At 40.1% G+C, this 22,875-nt stretch overlaps 1 protein-coding gene across 4 annotated transcripts in view; it reads right to left on the bottom strand.

The window, feature by feature from the left end:
• The window catches only part of plch1 (phospholipase C eta 1), a 78,911-nt gene that overhangs the window by 19,314 nt on the left and 36,722 nt on the right, over nucleotides 1-22,875 (bottom strand). For all 4 annotated transcript variants that reach the window (XM_033031246.1, XM_033031247.1, XM_033031248.1 and 1 more), the window contains 6 exons: nucleotides 14,444-14,615; nucleotides 11,435-11,542; nucleotides 8,108-8,269; nucleotides 2,761-2,844; nucleotides 2,462-2,550; nucleotides 375-472 (listed from right to left, as the gene is read on the bottom strand). In XM_033031246.1, coding sequence (XP_032887137.1) covers nucleotides 375-472; nucleotides 2,462-2,550; nucleotides 2,761-2,844; nucleotides 8,108-8,269; nucleotides 11,435-11,542; nucleotides 14,444-14,615 — 713 coding nt within the window. The remainder of the gene's footprint in view (nucleotides 1-374; nucleotides 473-2,461; nucleotides 2,551-2,760; nucleotides 2,845-8,107; nucleotides 8,270-11,434; nucleotides 11,543-14,443; nucleotides 14,616-22,875) is intronic.

The raw sequence follows: 22,875 nt of genomic DNA, 5'->3' as shown, positions 1-22,875 counted from the left end.
AAAATCCCCATACCTCCATAGCATAGTAATGAATGGAATTTAATGATTAAAAAAACTGATGAGAAAGAATAACTACTAAAAGGGGCGGGAGAGACAGGAAACTACAGGAGAATATACTACTCAATCCCAATTTCTTTGCCTGCTTGCCAATGAATTCACTTGATAAGATGTAGTGGTAAATAAATACTTAAACTGTGGTATTATCAGCTCAGTTACTTTCATTAGTGAAGAACTTCTGAATAAAGATAAGTCACTTAATCCACATTTTAAACCATTCAAACTGAAAGCCCTGTTGTACTGAAGAGTACAACATACTGCCATTTCAGTAACACATTTCATATTGAAATTGTTTTAGTCTAAGGGACATCCCTCACCTTTCGCTTGGAGATCCTGGGAGGTCACAGAGTTGGTGTATATAACCAGGTCAGAAAGACCACGATAGAGTTTCATTGTTTTTTTGCGATGGCCCAATCTACATAAAAACACAATGTTAAGTCATCATTGTTTGTAAAGGATGTGGAAAGAACACTAATTCATCACTCTCCAGGAAGAAGGGGACTAAGGCAAGTTGAATAATTCAATTTTTAACAACACCACCACTCATTCCATTCCATTCTTTACCTTCCTCTCTCATCAGATTCTAAAATCTTGGTTTATTTTAGAGATACAGCATGGTACAGCAGCAGACCCTTAAGCCCACCGAGTCTGCGCCAACCAACAATCACCAGTAGTTCTATGTTTTGCATCCCATACACTAGGGCTAATTTACAGAAGCCAAATAACCTTCAAACCTGCACATCTTTGGGATATGGGAGGAAACCAGAGCACCCTGAAAAAACCCATGCAGTCACAGGGATAATGTATAAACTCCGTACAGAGAGCACCCATAGTCGGGATCGAACACGGGTGTCGACGTTGTAAGGCAGCAACTCCACTGCTGAGCCTGTGTACAGCGTTTCATTCTCCACCTATCACCTCAGCCTCCGTTATTATCTTCATCCTCCCCTCTCCCACCCAACTGTATCTGTCAATCCACCCGGCCTCACCGGCATCCATACATCGCTAGCTCTTGCCCCACTTCTTTATATTGGCTATTTCCCATCTACACTTTCAGTCTAGATGAAGGGACTTGACCCCAAACATCAACTGTTCATGTCCCTCCACAGATGCTGACTGACCTGCTGAGTTCCTCTAGCTGCAGTCTCCAGATTCCATCATCTGTAGACTTCTGCTTTTATAATATCAATATCTGTATTATTTTTAATCCCCACTTTCGTATAACTATAATGATTCAATCTTATTTTCTAAATGGGGAGAATCCAGAAATCGGAGGTGCATAGAGACTTGGGAGTGCTGGTGCAGGATTCCCGAAAAGTTAATTTGCAAGTCAATAGACAATAGGTGCAGGAGTAGGCCATTCGGCCCTTCGAGCCTGCACCGCCATTCAATATGATCATGGCTGATCATCCAACTCAGTATTCTGTACCTGCCTCTCTCCATACCCCCTGATCCCTTTAGCCACAAGGGCCACATCTAACCCTCTTAAATATAGCAAATGAACTGGCCTCAACTACCTTCTGCGGGAGAGAATTCCAGAGATTCACCACTCTCTGTGCGAGAAAAGTTTTCCTCATCTCGGTCCTAAAAGATTTCCCCTTTATCCTTAAACTGTGACCCCTTGTTCTGGACTTCCCCAACATCGGGAACAATCTTCCTGCATCTAGCCTGTCCAACCCCTTAAGAATTTTGTAAGTTTCTATAAGACCCCCCCTCAATCTTCTAAATTTTAGCGAGTACAAACCGAGTCTATCCAGTCTTTCTTCATATGAAAGTCCTGACATCCCAGAATCAGTCTGGTGAACCTTCTCTGTACTCCCTCTATGATACATTACCTCCCTCTACATATTGCATTAAGATGTACAAATAAAATAATTAAAGCAATAATCAATGTACATTCACAACAATGTACCTTTAGGAACAAAGAACTGTACAAAAAAAAGTTAATGATTTATTAAACATTTGCAAAAGTTTGACATTTTATAAAGCATTTGAACCAACATGAACTAATATTGTTCACTTTATATGAAAAGCAATTGCAGGTAGAAATGTCTGAGAGTGGGCTCAGCTGGGGAGATCTCGAAAGAACTGCCAACAACCGAGTGAGGTGGACATTTGGAGGAGGAGGAGGAGGAGGAGGAGGACATTTGGAGGAGGAGGACATTTGGAGGAGGAGGAGGAGGAGGAGGACATTTGGAGGAGGAGGAGGAGGAGGACATTTGGAGGAGGAGGAGGAGGAGGAGGAGGTGGAGGAGGAGGAGGAGGAGGAGGAGGAGGAGGAGGAGGAGGAGGAGGAGAAGAAGAAGGAGAAGAAGAAGGAGAAGGAGGAGAAGGAGAATAATAATAATAATAATAATAATAATAATAATAATAATAATAATAATAATAATCGCAGATAGCTAACCTGTGGGCCGACCCAGTATCTTTACCAATAGAATTCTGCTGATCTTCATCATTCGGATTGAACAGTTTTCCTTTGGATTTTGCACTTTTCTAATCCAGAAAAAGACACAATCGATATAACACATCAGTGCAAATGCAAGTACTTTAGCTGTACTTGATGCTGCTCAATCTTATACTTAAAATGTTTAATTAAAGTAGTCCACCCTATGTGTTTCAGGCATATATTTTAATTGCCTAAATAATGTTTAAATAACAGCTTGAAAATATTCTACCTATTGAATAAAATCAGCAATATCCTACCTTCTGTTTGGTAAAACTGCTGATAAATGATCGATTGTGAGGTTTTCTCCCACTTTCTTTTGTATTTTCTTTAACACGTGAGTTCTGGAAGGGTAGAGAAGAACATTTAAAGCAGCTGGATTTACATCATGAAACCAGGTTATTAATATGTGCCAATATAGGTCATAGAAAATAGATGCAGTAGGCCTGCACCGCCATTCAATATGATCATGGCTGATCATCCAACTCAGTATCCTGTCTTCTCTCCATACCCCCTGATCCCTTTAGCCACAAGGGCCACATCTAACTCCCTCTTAAAGATAGCCAATGAACTGGCCTGAACTACCTTCTGTGGCAGAGAATTCCAGAGATTCACCACTCTCTGTGTAAAAAATGTTTTTCTCATCTCGGTCCTAAAAGACTTCCCCCTTATCCTTAAACTGTGACCCCTTGTTCTGGACTTCCCCAACATCGGGAATAATCTTCCTGCATCTAGCCTGTCCAACCCCTTAAGAATTTTGTAATGTTTGTAATGTTATGTCATTCTGCAATACTATCACTTAATTGATGGAGCAGTGATTGTTTACAACAGAGACCTACTTTAAACTAATAGGAAATGGGGTTTTTCATCACTTCATTATCATTGCCTATTGCCTGGCCTTTTGCGCAGGAAATACAACACGTTAATAAAATATGAAGTTGAAAAAAAATAGTATAGAGTCACACAGTGTGGAAACAAGCCCTCTGGCCCAACATGCCCACACTGACCATCTTTTCCCATTTACACGAGTCCCACCTGCCTGTGTTTGGCCCATATCCTTCTCAACCTGTCCTATCCGTGTACCTGTCCAAATGTTAGACGAATGATAAAAATGATAAAGAATGATAAAACATACATTTTGAATATTTTAGTTTGAATAGAATTGAATACATTATTAGCTAAGTATGTATACATACAAGGAATTTGCTTTGGTGCTTTGCTCGCAAGGATAACAGCACGATATACAGTAGACAATTAAAAATAAAATATTATAATTTAAACATGTGAAGAATAAAATAAAATACCAGAGCAACATGCACAAGTGATTCCGCACGTGTTGTATTCTCCAGCAAAGCTTTTGCCCTTTCAAAGCTTGTGATATATTTGTTTTTAATCAAACAAAATAAAATGGTTATAATTTGCAGTCACCAGTGAAAATACTGATGTTCCCCACGGATCTTGACTTTTTAAATGTTTAAATTTAACTCCTCTGCTTTTGAACTCCTGAAAAGAGCCGAACCGCCAATAACATTGACAATTTACAAACAACAAACCAGAAAGGAAAATCAAAAGTTTTGGCTAACATTTTACAGGGTGCACAATAGGATTAAGACAAAAGCATTGAAAAATAAAGAGACTGAAAAATCTATATTAATTCTAAAACATATAGAATTGCAATTCTTGTGCATAAAGTGTCTCTCTGTGCCAGTGAATTTACTGAACGGCATTTATAGATTAATATGACCTTTAAAAAAAAATCAATGACATCCAAGTGATGGTAGGCAATTCCTCTATACTTCGAAAATTATTGAAACTTTAGTTTACTCATTGATTCCTTTAATTTTGATACAGTTTAGAGATACAACATGGAAACAGGCCCTTGAGTCCACCGAGTCCACGCTGACCATTGATCAACCATTCACACACGTTCTATATTATCCCACTTTCTTATCCAATCCTTACACACTAGGGGCAATTTATAAAAGTCAATTAACCTATACACTTGCATGTCTTTTGGACCCGAGAGGAAACCTGAGCACCCGGAGGAAAGCCTTGGAGAACCTGCAAACTCCAGACAACGCCTGAGGTCAGGATCAATCCAGATCTCTGGCGCTGTGAGGCAGCTGCTCTACCAGCTACACCACTGTGCCGCCCAAAAAGACTACTACAAAGTCAGTCTGAAGAAGGGTCTTGACCCGAAACGCCACCCATTCCTTCTCTCCCGTCCCGCTGAGTTACTCCAGCGTCTATCTTTGGTATAAACCTGTATCTTTCTACACAAGTTCCTTTCCACACAAGACTACTACAAAACTGTAGGTGAATCAATGAAGGGCAGGTAATCTACCACTGCCCATTTCTACCATTACTCGAGAAAAGATTTAAGCCACTATGGGCCGAGAGGGAAATCTGCTTGAGCATTCTGAACTGAAAACCAGCAACAATAAGGTACCCAACAAAACTACCATCAACTTGATGTTTCTGTTCAGAAACTATTGGGTCACAAATATGGAAAAACAATAATTAAAAGTTGTATTGTTTAAGAAAGAACTGCAGATGCTGGAAAGACAAAAATGCTGGAAGAACTCAGCGGATGAGGCAGCATCTATGAAGAGAAGGAATAGGCGACGTTTCGGGTCAAGACCCTTCTTTCAGACTGATGTCCGGGGGGGGGCGGTAAAAAGAAAGGAAGAGGCGGAGACAGTAGGCTTGTGGGATAGCAGGGAAGGGGAGGTGAAGGAAGGAGAAAGGAAGGACTATCTAAAATTAGAGAAGTCAATGTTCATACCGCTGGGGTGTAAACTACCTAAACAAAATATGAGGAGCTGTTCCTCCAATTTGCACTGGGCCTCACTCTAGCAATGAGGTGAGAGGTCAGATTCGGAATGGGAGGGGGAGTTGAAGTGCTGAGCCACTAGGAGATCAGGTTGGTTAGTGCAAACTGAGCAGAGGTGTTGGGCGAAGCAATCACTTTGATATAATAAAAAGTTGTAGGCAATTTTTAAATGACTTACACGATGTACTTAAACAATGTAAAAGCAATCAGGAGATTATTAATGCAACTTGTGTAAAATCTGATTTTCCAAGTATCAAGTACAAATTTTCTTTGAGAAATAAAATTCAACGAACATGAAAAAGGTTTCTGTAAAAGTGATGCATCATGAATTGCTTTCTTTGCTTGCCAAAAAGAAATAAAACGCTAAAGCTTTTTTCTCCTTGATTAATTTCTCCCTTTAATCTCACTTTCACAGAACAACATAAGCAAACATTTAGCTATTCAAGGAACTCCACCTAATGTCAAGGACACAGGTGAGAAGTCACATTCTGATCCCGTGGGTATCCTGGGTTTGATCCAGAGCATAGTTACTTAACTAAACAATGACTGAAACACTGAAATATATTTTCCAGTTCACCTTTTTGACCGAGGCTGAATACAAGAACATCAAAACCCACGTAAGTTCACTAGTAATAGGATTCAACTACAAACTAGATTCATTCACGGATAAAGTTGCAAAAGACCATAAAAATTGGACAAGTTGAGGATACAATGGAAAGTAAAGCTTCATAATTGTTTTAGCACATAGTGCCAATATTAAACGTTTGCCTTGAAAGGGGCAGGCACCCCATCATGAAAGAAACTAAAATTAATAACCATTCATGATATGTATCAAACCAATTAACACATTACCAATAACTACAGAGCCTCCATGCTTTAGGTTATTTCACTTTGGGGAAAAAAAACCAAGTTCAAAGATAAGAATACAAAGTAAATACATGGAAGGAGAAAACTACAGAAATAACTTTCGTAAAGGTAGATCCATTTTGATTATGTTCTTCCTGATATATGTTGCAATGCATATATCCTCCTCTAACATCACAGTCAAGGCATTTGTTTGCCAATACTGCATGATTCTAATACGTGTACTTGAGGCTGGGCATCCTCGCTACCTTCATAAATGCTCTGATGTAGTTTTGCACCAGGGCTCATAGGCATATAAGAAGACATGGTCTAATCATGCTCAGTAGACTATGGGTTTGATGCAAGGTCTGAGAGCTGGTGCGTTGAAGACAATGATGAACATCAACATCAATGTTTGCCTTCACCAAGTGGCTCATGAGATACGGGGTCATGATTTCCATGGTCTCGCAGTGAATCTTAATTGTCGGCGGGCAGTGTGGTGCAGCAGGGTCAAGATGATACAGGACCTCAGTTTTGTAGATACACACAAAATGCTGGAGTAACTCAGGAGGTCAGGCAGCATCTCTGGAGAAAAGCAGCAGGCAACGTTTTGGGTCAGAAACTTTCTTCAGACTGAAAGATAGAGAAGGCCAGAAGAAAACAGGGCCAGCAACAGATGACCTCAGGAAGGGTGGAGCCCATAATGGCCCTTTATTAGCTGGGGAAGATGTGTTAACGGCAGGGATACACGGATGCGAACAGTGGAACTAGTAGGAAGACTAGGTTGGGGAATGGGGGGGGGGGGGAGGGGGAACATTTTGCAGATGTTGAATGCAAGACTCATGTTCTTGCATACTTCAGTGAAAATATTAATGACAGTTCAAAGTTAGGTCTCTGAGCATGAACGATTACAAACATCGTCTACATATTGCAGCCTGACTTCTGAGGTTTGGGCAATCTTAGTCCTGGAAGTAGGTTGTATAGCTTCCCATTAGTTCTGAAGATTTATCTAACTTTCACATGAGTTTTGTTGGAGATGAGATGCAACAATATAGCAAGAAAGACTGAGAAGAGCACTGGAGCAACGATGCAGCCTTGTTTGACAGCAGACTCTACTTCCTGAGAAGTTTACGGAGATTCAGTATGTCAAAGAGGATTCTCTTGAAATTCTACAGGTAGAGAGCTTACTGGCTGGCTGCATCGTGGCCTGGTTCGGCAACTTGAACGTCCAGGAGCGAAAAAGACTGTAAATAGTTGTAAACATTGCCCAGGCCATCACCGGCTCTGACCTCCCCCCTATCGAAGGGATCTATCGTAGTCGCTGCCTCAAAAAGGCAGCCAAAATCATCAAAGATCCACACCATCTTGGCCACACACTCATTTCACCACTGCCATTGGGAAGAAGGTACAGGAGCTTGAGAACTGTAACGTCCAGGTTCAGAAACAGCTTCTTCCCCACAGCCATCATGCTATTAAACACTACAACCTCATAAGATATGAACTACAATAGGTTATTATTATTATTATTGCACTGTTATTGTTTTGTTTTTTTCCCTTTGTTATATTATTTCTTATGATTACATATTCTGTTGTGCTGCAGCAAGTAAGAATTTAATTGTTCTATCTGGGACATATGACAATAAAACAATCTTGACTTCATTGAAATTGGTAAACTACCAAAATTCACTCTCTCCGGGGTTTTAACTAGAATGGCATATGTTTATATAAAGTACTAAAAAGTGTAAAAATTAGGACATTTGAAGTATTATTTATGTGCTATATAAAAAGATAAGTCGTTAGAAAAATAAATGGATTCCAAAGATTTATCCAAACTATCTTCCCCGCCCTCATCATTTGAAGTTAATCAATAGTGAGGCACAAATGCGCATGATGGAAGATTTGAATATTTTGCAGAATTTTGCAAATGTTACCTGTTGTAGATTATCACTTAAACCTTTGTGTGTGGCACTCAGAAGCGCACAGACTGTATGTCTATCTGGATTTTCCTTATCCTGGAGCTGAGACTCTTTCTGTAAGAAATCCAGTTTCTTTCTTATGAAACATTCCACTTGATGGTGGTTCGCAGTACCGCCCTGTATAAGGAACAGTTGAATACAGCATTAAATATCCCAATAAAATCACTATTCCAAAAACAACTGCTCAAATAGATTTAAAGTCTGAAAGCAGCAGTAGTAAGGGGGATTTTAGCTCTGTTGAAACAAGGTAGGAATACAGGTAGTTGAGGCCAGTTCATTGGCTATATTTAAGAGGGAGTTAGATGTGGCCCTTGTGGCTAAAGGGATCAGGGGGTATGGAGAGAAGGCAGGTACAGGATACTGAGTTGGATGATCAGCCATGATCATATTGAATGGCAGTGCAGGCTTGAAGGGCCGAATGGCCTACTCCTGCACCTATTTTCTATGCAGTACAATGTGGATAAATGTGAGGTTATCCACTTTGGTGGCAAGAACAGGAAAGCAGATTATCTGACTGGTATAAGATTAGGAAAAGGGGAGGTGCAACGTGACCTGGGAATACTTGTACATCAGTCACTGAAAGTAAGCATGCAGCTACAGCAGGCAGTGAAGAAAGCTAATGGCATGTTGACCTTCATTGCGAGAGGATTTGAGTTTCGGAGCAAGGAAGTCCTACTGCAGTTGTACAGGGCCCTGGTGAGATCGCATCTGGAGTATTGTGCGCAGTTTTGGTCTCCTGATATGAGGAAGGACATTACAGCTATTGAGGGTGTGTAGCGTAGGTTCACCTGATTAATTCCCGGTATGGCAGGACTGACATATGATGAAAGAATGGGTCGACTGGGCTTGTATTCACTGGAATTTAGAAGGATGAGAGGATATCATAGAAACATATAGAATTCTTTAAGAATTGGAGAGGCAGATGCAGAAAAAATGTTCCCAATGTTGGGGGATTCCAGAACCAGGGATCACAGTTTAAGAATAAGGGTTAGGCCATTTAGGACTGAGATTAGGAAAATTTATTTCACCCAGAGAGTTGTGAATCTGTGGAATTCTCTGCCACAGAAGGCAGTGGAGGCCAATTCACTGGATGTTTTCAAGAGAAAGTTAGATTTAGCTCTTGGGGCGAACAGAATCAAGGGATAATGGATGATCAGCCATGATCATATTGAATGGCAGTGCTGGCTCGAAGAGGTGAATGGCCTACTCCTACACCTATTTTTCTATGTTTCTAAATCTGCATGTTTAATGATCAGCATAACTCAAGGGTTGGCTGAAATGATTCAGTTAATATCCCTGTGTTCAAAAGGGAACTGCAGATGCTGGAATATCGAAGGTACACAAAATTGCTGGGGAAACTCAGCGGGTGCAGCAGCATCTATGGAGCGAAGGAAATAGGCAACGTTTCGGGCCGAAACAGAAGGGTTTTGGCCCGAAACGTCGCCTATTTCCTTCGCTCCATAGATGCTGCTGCACCCGCTGAGTTTCCCCAGCAATTTTGTGTACCCACCAGTTAATATCCCTACTGGATCCTGCTGAATGGAAATTAAAGACAAATAATTTTGATTTATTCAGTACAAGTTTCCTCTATCAAGTACATTAAGCAATTTAAATGCAGGCTATTTGAAGTGATTTGGGTAACAAAGTGCTAACGATGCCATTAAATATGTTAAGGACAACCAAGCTGCCAGAGGAAATGGCTGAGGAAGATACTTAAACAAAATTTACCAGGCATTTGGACAGGTACATGGATAGGAAAGGTTTGGAGGTATATGGGCTAAATGCAGGAAGGTGGAACTCGTGTAGATGGTGCTTCTTAGTTGGCATGGGCAAGTTGGGCCGAAGGGCCTGTTTCTGTGCTGTATGGCTATATGACCTAACTGTCAAAGAGAAATCCACTCAAATTTTATATTTTTCTTCAAGTTACATTGATCTAAGTTTTCTCCATCAAATATAGTCAATGTTAATATTTTAACCCTACTAGAGACAATGCTTGACGTACAACCAGTAGTAGATTGTACAATTAATGCAACGTGGGGGAATGGCATGGAAATGGGACTTGGTGGAGAGTTTGCAAAGGTAGAATAAACTGAATAATATCGTTCCATGCTGGAACTGTAGATTGTTTTTTACCATGTGTGAGAAAACAGTGCACAGAACACATCGACCAAATAATGCTATTAGTGCTAAGAAAACGCTCCAACTTACTAAAATAATCTTACAAGAGATCGCTGTGTTTCATACCATATTTAATTGCTTATGCCAGGATTCATTCTCTCTAGTTTTATTGTGTATAGGATCCTGAATGGAATGACGACTGAAATTACTTTAATTTATTTAATATTTTATCCACTGTGTAATTTTAACGATTTATCGTGAATCAATTAAAAGTTTGCAGACAAAACATCTTTCTGCAAAAAAATGATCTGACGGGCTCTGTGGCTTGTTTCCTCATGAACTTGAGACAGCTTACCCATGAATCTTTAACCAGCTTTACAATATAATTTTGGATTTATCTGTGGCATCCAAATACATAGTAGTCTTGACATTTAGTCATTTTAAGGAATTCTCACAGGCAACTAAAAAGGTTGAAAACATTTGACAATAAATTACATTTAAATCAGTGTATTTATAGCAAGATAAATATTGGACTTTTGCACTTGTATTCAGGGAGAATTTAAGGAGAAGTCATTATAAGGTCATAAGTGATAACAGCAGAATTAGGCCATTCGGCCCATTAAGTCTACTCCGCCATTCAATCATGGCTGATCTATCTCTTCCTCCTAACCCCATTCTCCTGCCATTATCTTCATTACGTATTCAGGGAGCCTACATAAAGCAAACATAAAGCAAAGATATATATATATATTGTAAACGTCAAATATTAAATATCCTTCTCAAAGGACTATACCATTAAAATAAGATTTTGAGAACTGAAGAAGCCGTGTGCAATAATTATGGATTAAGATTAAAATGTAATAAATTCAGGAATTGTTAAAGTAAAACTTCTGCATTCAAAGTTGAAATTCAGGTCAAATTGTTGATTCTGTGTTGACTGTACCTACCAAGAATGCAACAGTGCATTCTGTGGAAGAGTGGGTATCATAACAGTAATATCTCATTTCTACATCCAGAGGTGCTGTGTTTTGTTTTATGTGGTAACAAGGGCAGGCAGTGACCTTTTTGCCAACATTGCAGCCACATTTTCTTAGCCATCATATTTAACTGATATTTCTAAATCACTATTAAATTTAATTTCAAAATGTTTAGGTGAACAGTTACATTGATTTGCTTTAATTTGCACTCTTCTTCAATTTCGTCAGCACTATCTTCATCAGACACCTCGCCTTCTTCTGCATCGGTGTTGAGGTCAGCTGAGAGTTTCTTTCCCTGAAATAGATCATGGATTAATTAATTGATTTTGATATCATCAAATCTACGATGGATACAGAAAGCTGGAGTAACTCAGCGAGCCAGGCAGCATATCTGGAGAAAAGGAATAGGTGATATTTCGGGTCGAGACCCATCTTAAGATGGTCTATTTCTAATCTGTTTTTTATTAAACAATTTACAATATATTAACGGTAGACAAAAATGCTGGAGAAACTCAGCGGGTGAGGGAGCACCTATGGAGCGAAGGAAATAGGCAACGTTTCGGGTCAAAACACTTCTTCAGACTGATGTGAGGGGGGGTGGGGGGCACGGGAAGAAGAAAGGAAGAGGTGGAGCCAGTGGGCTGAGGGAGAGCTGAGAAGAGGAGGAGAAAGTAGCGACTACCTGAAATTAGAGGTCAATGTTCAAACCGCTGGGGTGCAAACTGCCCAAGCAAAATATGAGGTGCTGCTCCTCCAATTTACGGTGGTCCTCAATTTGATTTGGCTTATTGCAATTTTATTTCAGAAGAAATTTGAATTCAGGAAGTTTTTCAATAGTTGAAGCAAACATTGCCTAGAAAGTACAGTGCACACTAACTTGTGTTACACATTCATGCATTGTTATAGAGGGCCCCCTATAAAATGACTATGAGAAGGAATTTCCTTTCTTGAAAGGTAGCAAATCTTTGGAAATTTTAATTCCATGAAATTGTGGAGGCTAAAAGGATGAAATAGACACCCTGGGCCAGTCAAGAGTTATGTCTTATGTGGAACTGAGGCCAAGATTATTTGTTTAATATATTATCTTAACGAATAATGCAGATGCAGTTCCTTTCTTTGCATTGAGTATAGAAGTTGGGATGTAATGTTAAAATTGTACAAGGCATTGGTGAGGCTAATTCTGGTGTATGGTGTACAATTTTGGTCGCCTAATTATAGGAAGGATGTCAACAAAATAAAGAGAGTACAGAGGAGATTTACTAGAATGTTGCCTGGGTTTCAGCAACTAAGTTACAGAGAAAGGTTGAACAAGTTAGGTCTTTATTCTTTGGAGCGCAGATGGTTAAGGGGGGACTTGATAGAGGTCTTTAAAATGATGAGAGGGATAGACACAGTTGACATGGATAAGCTTTTCCCACTGAGAGTAGGGAAGATTCAAACAAGAGGACATGACTTGAGAATTAAGGGACAGATGTTTAGGGGTAACATGAAGGGGAACTTCTTTACTCAGAGAGTGGTAGCTGTGTGGAATGAGCTTCCAGTGAAGGTGGTGGAGGCAGGTTCGATTTTATAATTTAAAAATAAATTGGATAGTTATATGGACGGGAAAGGAATGGAGGGTTATGGTCTGAGTGCAGGTAGATGGGACTAGGGGAGAATATGCGTTTGGCATGGACTAGAAGGGCCGAGATGGCCTGTTTCCGTGCTGTAATTGTTATAAGGTTATATGGTTATGCTGATTTAAATCAAAGATAGACACAAAAAACTGGAGTAATTCAGCAGGTCAGACAGCATCGCTGGAGAAAAGGATGATGTTTCGGGTCAAGACCCTTCTTCAGACTCTTCAGGCTGGAATGCAAGTGCTCAGTGCACTTCGTACCTAAGTAGGCAATCTCCTGGACCTTGTTCATCTTTAAATAACTCACCAAACTGATGAAAGATTCTTAAATCTAAGTAATCATCCATTCTTTTCCTTTTCCATACTTGTTGCCCAATATGCCGATTCCTTTCTTGCCTTTATTGTTATCTTCAGAAGATAATTTCTACTGTTATTTCCTCATTTCTCTTTGTGTGGGAGGTTGAGGCTAATTTGTGGACCATTTCCAGTGTGCTGAAGTGATGAGCACAAGTCGCAGAGCTACACTTGTATGCACTTAATGTTCATAGTCATAGAGTGTGGAAAGAGGCCCTTTGGCCTAACTTGCCCAGTCACCAACATGTCCCATCTACACCAATCCCACTTGGCCCATATCCCTCTATGCCTGTCCTATTCATGTACCTGTCTAATTACTTCTTAAATGTTGCGATAATACCTGCCTTATCTACCTCCTCAGGCAGCTCATTCCATTTACCCACCACCCGTTGTGTGAAAAAGATATCCTTTAGATTCCTATAAAATCTTTTCTCCTACACCAGGGGTCGGCAACCTACGGCCCCCGGGCCGAATCCGGCCCGTAACCCGGAATCATCTGGCCTCAATCATCCGGCCCGCAGACTTTCATCATCTACGTACCTGGAATGTTTAAGAAAGAACTGCAGATGCTGGAAAAATCAGTGGTAGAAAAAAGAATGCTGAAGTGAGTTTCTCCAGCATTTTTTTCTACCTTCGGTACCTGGAGGGTGATTTGGCTGTACCGCATCCTGCGCAAAGCCGCCGGCACGGCCGCGTACCTACTGTTAAGGTCGGGGTTGTCAGTAGGCTGGGGACGAGTGAGTATGATATTTGAGCTCAGTGCTCCGGGTGGCTTCCTCGAAGGGGCAGGATCACTGTGAACCCGTGATTTGATGCCTGCCATCCGGGGCGGGATCAATGTGTACACGTGATAGATGTGGCCCACCATCCTCTCACAGACATATGTCATGGCCCCTTGGCAGAAAAGGTTGCCAACCCGTCCTGCACGGTAAACCTAAGTCCTATCGTTCTCGAATCCCGCACTCTGCGCAAGAGTCTCTGTGCGCTAATGGTCAAAGATGAATTTATTTCTTGTTGATTTTTATTGTTTCTGATTGTCAAGGATTTTGTTAACAATTGGTACACAAATTCCCATTCTAGGCTTGCACTCAATGCTGGAACAAATTTTCTAAGCTTGCTGACCTCAATTTTAAAGTAACAATAAAGCAATAAAACCTATCCTAATCATTGACAAAATCTTTCCATGATGAAATAAGAACAAGCATCCAGAAATGTATCTGTTACCTTTATAAGAATTTTTCCCTTTAAACGTTGAGGAGAAGGAAACTGGTATTTTCGATGTCTTTCAACAGAGGATAATTCTAGTTTATTTCCAAAGATATCTTTCAAATATTTAGCAATCTTCTTCTGCTGATGGATGCTGCAGTGGTTCTCAATGGACAGAATAACAGGATACCTGGAATTTAAAGAAACTCAACAAATAACATAGCAAACTTTGAATAACCAAACAGTTTTTTTTTTTCAGGTGGGTGGATGGCTTAAGATGATATTTCGTTTTCAATCATCTTTCTAAGCATTTTTTTTGAATAGTTAGTAGGAGAAACTCCATCAAAATACATAAATTCTTTTGGAGTAGATGTTCCAATTTTGGTGCAGACAATTCAAGAAAAGCTATTAATGTTAAACTGACTGAGATGAAAGACTTAACTTCTTCAATTTTCACATGCCAGTACATTGATAACTTCAGAAATTAATTTGGCTCAGCAAAGCAGAAATGAAAGAAAAAAAGAACTGCAGACAAGGTAAATTTGTTGGTATGGGGGAATTAACCAAATAAATTTGGGTTTCAGCAAGCTTTGGATAGCTGGATGTCACAAAACAATGTTTGGCTTTGTCAAGGTGTAACAGCCAGTGAACTTCGAAGAAAGAGGCAACAACATAAGAGAAAGAGCTCTATCTGCAAGCAGCCCTGTTTGGTGACAGCTGTGTGTTAATTGCTGTTTCCTGTGACATTCCACAATAATCATCCTTCCCAATTCTTCCTATAGCAGGCCAACAAAATAGCCAAGATTCAGGCCAAAGCTGACCAGCAAACTCACTGCAAGTAACAGCCGTTTCATAATAGCAGCAGGTTCTGCACCTCAGTAATGCTCAATTGACCCATGCAATAAAGATAAATTACACAAATGTGTTGTGACTTCATATGCATGGGTGTATTGAATCAGGTTATTTTAGCTGATGACAATGATGCGCATTATTTCATGCATTGAAAACATGTCATACTGTGACATGAGCTTCTGATGCTGATTTTCAAGCAAATGATTTGACTCACTGTTTTGAGACTTACAATGTGCCTCTCCAAAACTGCACAGTGTGAATATCACTCGGATCAGTTAATTCATCTAAAGAATGGTTGAAAAGCAACACATTGTAATTTCCATTTGAAAATATGTATAATAATTGGGTCAATCACCTTTCTAGTGTATTATAGTGCCCTCCATAATTTATTTATTTGCCTCTGTACTCCACAATTTGAGATTTGTAATAGAAAAAAATCACATGTGGTAAAGTGTGTCAGATTTCAATAAACGCCAGTTTTATACATTTTGGTTTCACCATGTAGAAATTACAGCAGTGTTTATACATAGTCCCCCCTTTTCATGGCACCATAATGTTTGGGACACAGCAATGTCATGTAAATGAAAGTAGTCATGTTTAGTATTTTGTTGCATATCCTTTGCATGGAATGACTGCTTGAAGGCTGCGAATCATGGACATCACCAGTTGCTGGGTGTCTTCTCTGGTGATGCTCTGCCAGGCCTGTATTGCAGCCATCTTTAGGTTATGCTTACTTTGGGGGCTAGTCCCCTTCAGTTTTCTCTTCAGCATATAAAAGGCATGCTCAGTTGGGTTCAGATTGGGTGATTGACTTGGCCACTCAAGAATTTACCATTTTTTAGCTTTGAAATATTCCTTTGTTGCTTCAGTTTTATGTTTGGGATCATTGTCTGGCTGTAAAATGAACCGCCGGCCAATGAGTTTTGAGGTATTTGTTTGAACTTGAGAAGATAGGATGTGTCTATACACTTTGGAATTCATTATGTAACTACCATCAGCAGTTTTATCATCAATGAAGATCAGTAAGCCAGTACCTTCAAAGTCAAAGTCAAATTTATTTGTCACATGCACCAACTAAGGTACAGTGAAATGAATTTGCCAGCAGCGATACAGTTGAAAAAAAGAACACACAATACACAATAAAATCCAACACAAAATATCCACCACAGCATTCTTCACTGTGGTGGAAGGCAACAAAGTTCAGTTAGTCCTCCTCCCTTGTTCATCAGTGGTCGGGGCCATAAACCCTCCGTAGTCGCCGATATGGACGGCCGGATGTACAGGCCTTCTCGTCGGGATGATTGAAACTCCGACGTCGGGATGGTCGAACACACTCCGCGACTTGGAGTGCCACTTTCCTACTGGAGACTGCAGCTTCAAGATGCTATAGGCCGCACGCCTGCGACTAGAAGCTCCGCAGACCACAACCCCATGATGTCAAAGTCACCAGGCAAGGGTTCGCCCCCGCTCTGCGAAGGAAAAATCCACTGCTGAAGCTCTGGGCCCAACTCCGGGAAAGGCCGCTTCAATCCAAGCTGTTAGGCCGTGAGAGGGGAGGCAGAGAAGCGATATGGAAAAAGTCGCCTCTCCGAAGAGGAAGTGACTGAAAAATGGTTTCCCCCTTTCCCCCCCACCACCCCCCACATAAGACACATTGAGAGACATACATGCCCAGGCCATAACATCCCCACCACCGTGTTTCACAGATGAGGTGGTATGCTTTGGATCTTGGACTTCTGTGGACACTGTGCTTCTCTCCTCCATACTTTGCTCTGATATAAGTTAATCTTCGTCTCATCCGTCCACAAGACCTTTTTCCAGAACCATGGTTGCTCGTTTAAGTACTCCTTGGCAAACTGTAACCTGGCCATCCTATTTTTGTGGCTAACCAGTGGTTTGCATTTTGCAGTGTAGCCTCTGTATTTCTGTTCATGAAGTCTTCTGCAGACAGTGGTCATTGACAAATCCACACCTGACTCCTGAAGGGTGTTTTTGATCTGTCAGACAGGTGTTTGGGGATTTTTCTTTATTATAGAGAGAATTCTTCCGTCATCAGTTGTGGAGGCCTTCCTTGGCCCTTTGTGATTAGTAAGCTCACCAATGCTCTCTTTCTTCTTAATGATGCTCCAAACTATTGATTTTGGTAAGCCTAAGGTTTGGCTTATGTCTCTATCAGTTTTATTCGTGTTTCTCAGTCTCATAATGGCTTATTTGACTTTCATTGGCACAACTTTGGTCCTCATGTTGATAACCAGCAATAAAAGTTTCCAAAGGTGATGGAAAGACTGGAGGAAAGACTATGTGCTGAGATCTATGTGCCGAGATCCAAGATGGCGGCGCGCACAGTCGCAGCGGCCCCTCGGGAGATAGTCGGAGCATTAAAAAGTGAGTGTTGTGTGTTTTGTCCAGTCTGTCCAAGATATATGTACTGCAGGAACATGCTCCTAAACATTGGGGCAAACCACGGTAGTAGTACGGGCGCGTTTTGGTGCGATTTAGACCAAATACGCCGCTATGGACTACTACTACCGGCTGCGAAGCCAAACATATCGGCCGCAGATATGAATATGACCGGAAAGAGGAGGCGAGAGAGGAGAGAGAGGAGGAGGAGGAGACGCAAGCGGTGTGAGAGGAGGCAGAAACGGGGTAAAAGAGCAGGCTCTTAAACGTGGCGGAGACGGGGGAAAAGAGCAGGCATTCACGCTTGGCTAACAGCTAACCCCACCCGACCTGCAGTGCCCTCGCTTCTCCTCTCTAATGTCCGCTCCCTGGACAACAAACTTGACGAACTGCGTCTTCTCAAGACAACATACAGGGACATAAGAGACTGCTGTGTGTTTGTTTTCACGGAATCATGGCTCCACGGCAATATCCCGGACACGGCAATACAGCTGGAGGGAATGACATCGTTCCGTGCGGACAGAGAGGCAGCTAGCTCTGGTCAGAGCCGAGGTGGAGGCCTGTGCTTGTACATAAACAAGGACTGGTGTGTGAACGCTACGATAGCCGGGAAACACTGCTCTCCGCTGATAGAATTCCTCATCGTGAAATGTCGGCCTTTCTATCTGCCGAGGGAATTCTCCGTTGTTTTTGTTGTGGCTGTATAAGTTGCTCCAAGTGCTAATGTAAATTCTAAGGCCAACGAAGCACTGGGAGCTCTGCATGACGCCATCAGTGAGTTCCAGACCAAATATCCTGATAGCTTCATTGTGGTGGCCGGGGATTTTAATCACACCAGCCTTAAGACTGTGCTCCCAAAATTCAAGCAATATGTGGATTTTGAGACCAGGGGAGAGAACATCTTGGACTTGGTTTACACCAACACCCCAGAGGCTTACAAGGCAGCCCCACGCCCTCACCTGGGCTACTCGGACCATATTTCAGTGTTTTTAACACCAGCCTACAGACCACTGCAAAAACAAGTCAGAGCGGAGAGAAAACACACCAGGGTCTGGCCAGAGGGAGCAGCCTCAGCACCGCAGGATTGCTTCCTGCACACTGACTGGGATGTGTTCAGGACAGCAGCATCCTATGATGACCTCATCAACATCGAGGAGCACGCAGAGACTGTAACCAGCTACATTGCCAAGTGCACCGAGGATGTCACTATCATGAAAACCTTCACTGCACGTGGAAACGAAAAGCCATGGATGACAGCAGAGGTGCGCTCGCTGCTGAGGGCTCACTTCAGGCTCGATCACGCTGAGCACCGGCTCCCCTCAAGGCTGTGTGCTCAGCCCGCTGTTGTTCACATTGCTCACACATGACTGTGCTGCCAGATTCAGGGACAATAAGATCATAAAATTCACGGATGACACAACAGTGGTGGGACTCATCAGCGGAGATGACGAATCAATGTACAGGGAGGAAGTAAAACAACTAGTGGACTGGTGCGGCAAAAATAATCTAGAATTAAATGTCGACAAAACGAAGGAGATGGTTGTCGACTTCAGGAGGGCGCAGCCAAAGCATACACCCCTCAACATCAGTGGCACTACAGTGGAGAGAGTGGAGAGCATAAAGTTCCTCGGTGTGCAAATTACAGACAGCCTCACCTGGTCCAGGAACACCACTGGGACCGTCAAACGGGCCCATCAGCGACTGCACTTCCTGAGGAAACTAAAACAGGCCTCACTCCCCACCAACATCCTCAGGACTTTCTACAGGGGTACGGTGGAGTCTGTACTCACGTACTGCATAAAGACGTGGTACTCCACCTGCAACTGCTCGGACAGGAAGGCTCTGCAGAGGGTAGTGAGGGGAGCAGAGAGGATCATTGGCGTCTCCCTACCCTCGGTACAAGAACTGTTCCAGAGCCGCTGTCTGAAAAAAGCTCAGAGAATTGCTAAGGACAAACTGCACCCCCTCCACATACACCTGGATCTCCTGCCATCAGGCAAGAGATATCGAAGCATCAAAGCCCGGACTACAAGACTGCGAAACAGCTTCCTACCACAGGCTGTGAGGCTGCTAAACAGTCACTCTGTACTCACAGTCACCTGATTCTGCGGCTGGCACGGACACTTTAATAACTGGCACTAGCCACTTTATTAACTGGCACTGGCCACTCAAATCAGCTGCCCCGGACATTTTATGATTGGTTTATTGTATTTTAACGTTGTGTTTTACCTGCTTTTAACTATTTATACTGTTCCATCAGGGACTGGATTGTATTTAGTGTTATTATGTGTGAAATTTTTTAAATTTCATGTGCGATGCTCCGCTATTCCCTGGGAAACGTCTTTTCATTTTGCACTGTACAACTGTTGCTTGCAAGATGACAATAAAGGTTGATTGATTGATTGATTGATATCTCTCTTATACCTGCATTAAGGAGGCATTTAACCACACCAGAACAATTACAAACACTTGTGGAGCCATGTGTCCCAAACATTATGGTGCCCTGAAATGGGGAGACTATGTATAAACACTGCTGTAATTTCTACATGGTGAAACATGTGTACGTTAACCACATGTGATTTTTTTTCTATTACAAATCTCAAATTGTGGAGTACAGAGGCAAATAAATAAATGATGGGTCCCAAACATTATGGAGGGCTCTGTATGTATTTGATGGTTCCTTTAGTCATCTTTACATGTAAATTGATGTGAAATATTTCTAGCTTTTATACAATTGACAAGATCATTGTTTAAAATCTTAAGATAGATGATTCACAAACATAAATAGTACTAAGTAGCACTTTAATATAAAAAAATATTTATTTAAATTGATTAAAGGTTTCCTTTGTTTCCAAAAATGTTTGATTTCATTTCATTGGCAAGTTTTTCACATCACATATAAAACATGGAAGATATCGTATTGAGGAGTATCTAATATTATTACTGATTGTAAAAGTGAAGAAATATTTTAAATATCTAATTGAACATATAATGTCAATTACTTTAACATTTCTAAAACACAATGTATGCCTACAAATCCAAACTTGGTACATTGTTTTTAAAGCAAGGCAGAAATATTGATTATATGCTGGAGATGAACATTGTACTAAAACAGAAGTATTACCACAATATAATGTGACTATTATATATTTCTCCTAATATTGTACTATTTATTACAATTGCTTTCACTGGATATTAGTTTACTCCAGTGAAACTGGTTGTTACGTCAGCTTATTAGCCAAATCTTGCATCCATTCATTGATGAACCGCATTCATCAAAACAGAAATTGTCAATGGCAGATGAATTGTGTCAGATGCACAAGTGTTCAATAGTTGTCTATTGATTTTTAATTAAAGATTTGAAAATTTATCTTTTCGTAATATATTTTTTTATTAAAGGTAATCAATTACAATGCTTCAAACAACTTTATATCAAATTAATTCAATTTGCATTAAGTAAAACACTAGTAATACTTATCTACTGTTTTTTTAGAAATAATGATAGAGAAAGAATAGAGAAAGAATAAATCATTAAGAGAGTGATTAAATAATAATTTGATTATATATAAGAAAGAAAAGAGAAACGAAAAAAAAAAAAAAAAAAAAAAAAAAAACATTTTTAGTAACCACAATATGTATTATTAATAACACTACTACAAGTGATAGTATCAATAAAGACATATATGTAATTCCAATATAAAAATGAATTATTCTCACCAAATCCCGCAGGGTGCACGTCGAGCTGTGTTGCCAAGAACAGCTACTTCTCTAAATACTGTATATATGGAGACCATATCTGTTCAAAAGAATTATACTTGTCCAATAGGACAAATCTAATTCTTTCCAGATGTAACGTCTCCATCATCTCTGTTGCCCACATTTTGGTTGTGGGGGATAATGTTCCCTTCCAAAATTTCAATATGATTTTTTTTCCAATTATTAAACAGTAATCAAAGAAATTTCTTTGATTTACTGTAAGTGATAGATGTAAATCCGGAATTCCAAATATTATTAGCTTTGGGTTAGGGTCCAATTTAACTTTGATGACTTCAGAAATAACTTTAAAGATTTCTGTCCAGTAATAATTCAATTTAGGACATGTAACGAAACTATGTATTAAATTTGCCTCTGCTTTCTTGCACTTATCACAAATAGCGGAGAGATTCGGAAAAATACTATTTAATTTAGTTTTCGAATAATGTAACCTATATAATACTTTAAATTGTATCAGTATATGTCTGGTGTTTAATGAACACCGGTGTATTCGTTGTAGACTTTCTTCCCAGTTTTCTTTTGTTATAGCCAATCCCATTTCATTTTCCCATGCTTGACGATATACTTCCGTTATTGGATTCTCCTTATCCAAAATGATGTTATATATATAGGCTATTAATTTTTCTGTATTTGGATATAAATTAAACAGTTCATCTAACAATCCTGCTTCTTTATTTTTATAATCTTGTGTATTGGATTTAATATAATCTCTAATTTGTAAATACCTAAACAAATGTTGTGGAGACAATCCATAAATATCTTGTAACTCCTGGAATAAAAGAAATTTTCCTTTTCTATACAGATGTTCTATCCTTGTAATTCCTAAATCATCCCATTGTTTAAACCCCCCATCTAATATAGCAGGTTTAAACGATGGATTATTCATAATTGGTAATCTAAATGAGAGATTATCCAAGTGTAGAGTCTTAACTATTTGTTTCCAAATACGTCTATTATTATATATTATTAGGTTGTCTTTATAATATTTTTTTTGTACTTCCGTTGGTGCAAAAATTATCGAACCTACATTGAAAGGTAGACAGTCCTCCTTTTCTATATTTAACCATGTCGGTTCATGATCCATATTTACCCACCAGAAATTCATATTCTTAATCTGAACAGCCCAAAAATAATATAAAAAGTTTGGAAGTGCTAATCCTCCATTTATCTTAGCTTTGCATAGATGTTTTTTATTTATTCTGTGATTTTTATAATCCCAAATAAAGCTATTGACAATATTATCAATTTTTTTAAAAAAAGTTTTCGGAAGAAAAAAAGGAATAGCCTGAAACAAATATAACAACTGCGGTAGAAATACCATCTTTATGGCACTTATTCTACCAATCATGGATATAGGCAGTGTTTTCCAATATAAAATATTTTTTCTAAGTTTATCTAATAGTTGAGGATAGTTGGATTTTATT

The sequence above is a fragment of the Amblyraja radiata genome, chromosome 13 (assembly GCF_010909765.2).
Source record: "Amblyraja radiata isolate CabotCenter1 chromosome 13, sAmbRad1.1.pri, whole genome shotgun sequence".
NCBI classification, from domain to species: Eukaryota; Metazoa; Chordata; class Chondrichthyes; order Rajiformes; family Rajidae; genus Amblyraja; species Amblyraja radiata.
The sequence above is the reverse complement of the archived record's forward strand: the minus strand, read 5'-3'. Positions and strand labels throughout refer to the sequence as shown.